The sequence below is a fragment of the Macaca nemestrina genome, chromosome 10 (assembly GCF_043159975.1).
Source record: "Macaca nemestrina isolate mMacNem1 chromosome 10, mMacNem.hap1, whole genome shotgun sequence".
Classification (NCBI taxonomy): Eukaryota; Metazoa; Chordata; class Mammalia; order Primates; family Cercopithecidae; genus Macaca; species Macaca nemestrina.
Genome location: NC_092134.1, coordinates 10,374,161 through 10,379,750, shown reverse-complemented (window position 1 = coordinate 10,379,750; position 5,590 = coordinate 10,374,161). Strand labels below are relative to the sequence as shown.

General features: G+C 47.2%; 1 protein-coding gene across 1 annotated transcript; it reads right to left on the bottom strand.

Annotated features, from left to right (window-relative positions):
* Positions 1–1,352: 1,352 nt before the first annotated feature.
* LOC105494288 (hydroxycarboxylic acid receptor 2) lies at positions 1,353–3,440 on the bottom strand. Its single transcript, XM_011762579.2, has one exon. The coding sequence runs from the start codon at positions 3,335–3,337 to the stop codon at positions 2,246–2,248; it is 1,092 nt and encodes a 363-aa protein (XP_011760881.2). The 5' UTR covers positions 3,338–3,440; the 3' UTR covers positions 1,353–2,245.
* Between the last annotated feature and the right edge of the window lie 2,150 nt (positions 3,441–5,590).

The following is a 5,590-nucleotide window of genomic DNA, read 5'->3' as shown; positions in this document are numbered from 1 at the left end:
TTTCCTCTGAGCTCATCCCTGACATCTCTTCCTCTTCAAGGAGATCCTTGCTTTTGGCTTTTTACTTGTACGTTGCTTGGTGATACAGACAAGCCAACTGCTCTGAAAGCACAGAGGTAATTCCAGAGCGTCCACCTTTCTTCATTTACTGTCATTGTCTCAGAGCTGGGAGCCCGTCTCTAAATTCCTTATCTGTGTTCATGTCAGGAGGTTGAAGCAAGCCTCGTCTTGCCAAATTATCAAGGAGTGACAGAGTTGGAAATGAAAGCGTAACAGAAACTTGGACCGATCACAGACTCAAACCAGTACATCTCCTTTCCTTCTCCAAATTGGGAACTGAAACCATTCCATAGGAAGCTCGCTCTTCTCCCTCCTACGGAAAAATATCTGCCTGACTTGATTCCCTTTTTATATTATTATTATTATTATTATTTGAGATGAAGTCTTGCTCTGTCACCCAGGCTGGAGTGCAGGGGCACCATCTCGGCTCACTGCAACCTCCGCCTCCCGGGTTTGAGCAATTTTTCCCCCAGCCTCCCCAGTAGCTGGGACTACAGGCGGCCACCACTACGCCTGGCTTATTTTTCTTGTATTTTTAGTAGAAGCGGGGTTTCGCCATGTTGGCCAGGCTGGTCTCAAACTCCAGACCTCGGCCGGGCGCGGTGGCTCATGCCTGTAATCCCAGCACTTTGGGAGGCCGAGGCGGGCGGATCACAAGGTCAGGAGATCGAGACCACGGTGAAACCCCGTCTCTACTAAAAATACAAAAAATTAGCCGGGCGCGGTTGTGGGCGCCTGTAGTCCCAGCTACTCGGGAGGCTGAGGCAGGAGAATGGAGTGAACCCGGGAGGCGGAGTTTGCAGTGAGCCGAGATCGCGCCACTGCACTCCAGCCTGGGCTGGGCGACAGAGCGAGACTCCGTCTCAAAAAAAAAAAACAAACAAACAAACAAAAAAAAAACTCCAGACCTCAGGTGATCTGCCCGCCTCGGCCCCTCCAAAGTGCTGGGATTACAGGCGTGAGCCACCATGCCTCGCCTTGATTCCCTTTTTAATGCACAAATACTAACAGCAATATTCACCAAACTCTAATAAAATGTGAGTGCCCTTGCAGTCGTATCTGTACTATCCTTCCAAATTATTTTTAATCCCAGCTCTTTCTATCTTTGTTTAGACACAGGTGTAATTTCTGCTTAGTTGTCTCATGATGTAGCTCAGTGTCTGTGTCTCTTTCTTACTTTGCAGGGTGGAGTAGTTTTCTACCAGGACATAGTTAACAACCCATAAAGGTCTCTGCTTAAGTAAGAAGCCCATTTCTGTGAACCATAACCCAGACATAGCAACGCCAGACTGTGTCTCCTATCAAAATTTATTGAAATGGTAGATTTTTGGTAAGTACAGAAACACAAGCAAAGGAACCAGGAGGAATGTGCCCCCCTCTAACCGTGGGGCAGCGGTACGTTTTCCTTTTAATGGTAAAAGCAAACAGAGGTGGGAAACAGCTTTCCATCCTGAAGCCGTTTCAAGTGCTCAACCCTTAGATTAGTATAAACAAGAGAGGAATGGATTGCATTAGTCGCTGGTTGAAAGCAGCAATGCCATTTCCTTTCCCATAATAACACTGTTTAGCTCAGTCCCTTCTGGGGCTAATCCCCTATTACACCCACCGGAAACACAGATATTAACCAAAGCATGTGAGTCTCTTTCCTGAGTCCATTTCTGCTAATGCTTGTCCGAAAGATGAATTGGTCCACGGAAGCCAGGTGACCTACTGGCTTGTTTAATGATGCCTGGGCTCCCTCCAGGAGCAACTTAATTCCCTCCAATCTCAGCTCTCCTTATCCCCGCTGTTTCAAACAGGCTAGATATCACCCCAGGAGCTGAGCCCCCCAGTCTCAGGCAGATGTAGGAAGAAGGCCAACAAGTCACAAGTAGATCTCTGGCTCCAACTCTGCTCAGCGCAAACGCTGACAATTTGCCCATCTTCAGTCCTGCGAGCATCAGAGATGAAGCAAAAGTTTCAGATGCCTAGAAGCTTTACTCTCTGTTCCTCCAGGATTCCTGCGGTCACACCTTGCAACCAGTCTCCCACTCGTCTGCCACAGTTTCCCTAAATCGGATTCTCCGAATCTGGAAGTTCCAGGAAACCTTAGGCCGAGTCCAATGACATTACTTGATGCAACAGCCCAACTGTTTCTCCAGAGACCCTCGTTCTTGGTGACAATGTCCCTTCTCGGCATGGTTATTTAACGAGAGGTTGGACCCAGATAAGAGGGGCTCCATGGCTCACCGGGGTTGGCCATTAACACCTCTGGAGCGCCTCTGGTTGTGTTCGGGTCCCCCGTGAGCTCGACACTCGTGCTGCGGTTATTATCTGGCTCACCTGTCATCTTCCTCCGGAGGCAGCGGTTGATCAAAGTGGAGAAGAAGTTGGGAAAGGATGGGCTGGAGAAGTAGTACACCACGGGGTCCAGCATGCTGTTCATGTAGGTGAAACTGAGAGTGATAAAGAACGCCAGGTCCACCGAGCGGTACACTTCACAATTCTGCGTGCCAAAAGTGTGCAGGAGCCAGAAGATGCGTATCCGCACAGCCACGCTGGGAAGGAAGCAGATGACAAAGACGATGGCCACGACCATGATGAAGGTGATGGCTCTTTTGATCTTGGCATGCCGGTCCATTTGTCTCTGCCGCAGGCTCCAGATAATTCTGGCTGAGCAGAACAGGATGATGCCCAGGGGCAGGAAGAACTCCAGGAGGAACATGGCTTCGTGCCACCGGAAGGTATTGCAAATGCTGAAGCTGCTGCACAGGTTTGCAGTGCCATTCTGGATCGGCATCTTCCTCTTCAGGAGGTGGACTGTCAGGCCAATAGTGACACCCCACAGAAGGCAAGAGATGATGGCTGCTGTTCGATTGGAGATCTTGTTCAGGGCGTGGTGGGGATGGACAACCCGGAAATACCTGTCCACGGCCACCACCGTGAGGAAGATGATGCTGCCCTGGCGGTTCATGGCCAGCATGAAGAGCATCAGCCGGCAAGGGATGTCCCCAAACTTCCAGTCCCAACGTCTCACATAGTTGTCCATCAGGAATGGCAGGCAGATGATCAGGAGAAAGTCAGCCACTGCCAGGTTGAACAGGAAAATCCGGCTGGATTTCCAGGACTTGAGGTGGAAACAGAAAATCCACAGGGCAAGGCCATTGCCCAGAAGCCCGAAGATAAACTCCAGCCCCAACACCGGCGGCAACACCTTGACAATGAAGTCATCTCGGAACACACAGCAGTTCTTCTCGTCTATTACCAGAAAGTGATCTTGCGGATGGTGCCAATTCATGAGTGCGGCTAGTTGGTCCGATGGAGCGCCTTGCCCGGCGAATGCTCCAGCAAGGAGGCGTGTGTCTGTGTGGTGAACGTGTGGTTCCACGCCTGCCTTTATGTCATGTCAGGGTGTTGAAATAGATGACTGAATGGTTACCAGGAAACTACGAAATCTCTCTCTAAAAAAAAAAAAAAAAAAAAAAAAAAAGGCCAGCAAGGTTCTTATGCAACCTGCTGTTTGCATAAACAAGTAATAAAAATCCCCTGGGCAGACAGGAACCCACAAAATTTCTTAAATGTAAAGGATAAGTTTAGGCAAGCCGACTGTCATTCGAAAATTAGTGAAACATGAAGGATATCCCTTTGGAAGGCTGGGTACTTGCATGCCAATTGAGTACTCAACATTGCAGAATTAATTCACCGTCATTTGCTTGGCTTACATAATTAACAAAACAACAACAATAGCAATAATAATTTTCGGTGCCAAACAGTGAGGTTTTCCAGGAACACTAAAAATTAGCATGAGAAATTAACAGGCATATGACATAAACAGTAGCAGACATATGAATTCTTTTGGAAATGTTGAGAAGACAGTAGTCACCTGTTCGATGAGGACAGACTAGTTGAATTTGACCACTTTTCCTATGCCATCTCTCTGTACAAACATGGATTGCTTTTCCACATCAGAACTCTGCCGTTCACCTCCAGTTAGAAAAAAAAAAAGCCTGCTCGAGAGTATAATATTTCATAAGAAGTTTGAAAACTTGAGCCCAGTTTCAGTGGCATGTTAAAATAAGTTGGGTTTTTTGTTTGTTTATATTAGATTTTGATACGCTTCTGTGCTCAAGTGATTTATTTTTAAGTATGTGATTTTTTTTTTTTTTTTTTGCAAAGTTTGAATTAATGAGAAAAAGGATTCATGAGGCTAGTCGTAAGCTGTAGCAAATCGGGTGTACTTTGTGCTACAAATTTGTTTTTCTGTGTTGCTCTGCATGAAGAGGGGTACCTGAGGATAGAGCACGGGCTTAGTACCCCATAAACTCTCGGTTCTGGACAGCCCAGGAAACTGGTTGGTAACAAACCGTTGCAGGTCCCTGAAACAAACAAAAAACTGGATGAGGTCGCTATCTTGTTTATGTCCTTGGGAGCTTAGTATGTGATTGTGATTTTTTTTTTTTTTTTTTGACAGAGTCAATCTGTCACTCAGGCCGGAGTATAGTGGCACGATCTCAGCTCACTGCAACCTCCACCTCCCAGGTTCAAGCAATTCTTCTGCCTCAGCCTCCTGAGTGGCTGGAATTACAGGCATGCACCACCACGCCAGGCTAACTTTTTGTATTTTTAGTAAAGAGGGGTTTCACCATGTTGGCCAGGCTGCTCTTTTTTCTTTTTTTTTTTTGAGACGGAGTCTTGCTCTGTTGCCCAGGCTGGAGTGCAGTGGCGCGATCTCGGCTCACTGCAAGCTCCGCCTCCTGGGTTCACGCCATTCTCCTGCCTCAGCCTCCCGAGTAGCTGGGATTACAGGCGCCCGCCACCTCGCCCGGCTAGTTTTTTGTATTTTTTTAGTAGAGACGGGGTTTCACCGTGTTAGCCAGGATGGTCTCAATCTCCTGACCTCGTGATCCACCTGCTTCGGCCTCCCAAAGTGCTGGCATTACAGGTGTGAGCCACTGCGCCTGGCTGTGATTTTTTTTTCTTTAACGAACTTTATTTTTTAGGGCAGTTTTAGGTTCACAGCAAAACTGAGCAGAAAGTATGGACAGTCCTGTATACTCTGTCTCCACACATGCGAAAACTCTCCCACTAAGTATGTGATATTTTTAAAGCCCCCATTTTTGTAAAATTAAACTTAGAGGGACAGGACCTTAGAGGACATGGAACTCTGCCTTGTATCAGGACACCATTGCACACATTGTTTCTCTGCTTTTCAGTGTGATTGGGTGTCATCCTATAGAATGTTTTCACCCTTTAATATTTTGGTCTTACGAATTCTTGCCATGCAGGAGGTTTCTAAACTGTGTTGCTTCTACTTTGAGTTATAAAATGTAAATTTCTTTCTTTTTTCTTTTTTGAGACGGAGTTTCGATCTATCGCCCAGGCTGGAGTGCAATGGCATGATCTTGGCTCACTGCAACCTCTGCCTCCCAGGTTCAAGCGATTCTCCTGCCTCAGCCTCCCAAGTAGCTGGGACTACAGGTGTGCACCACCACGCTGGGCTAATTTTTGTATTTTTAGTAGAGATGGGATTTCACCATTTTGGCCAGGCTGG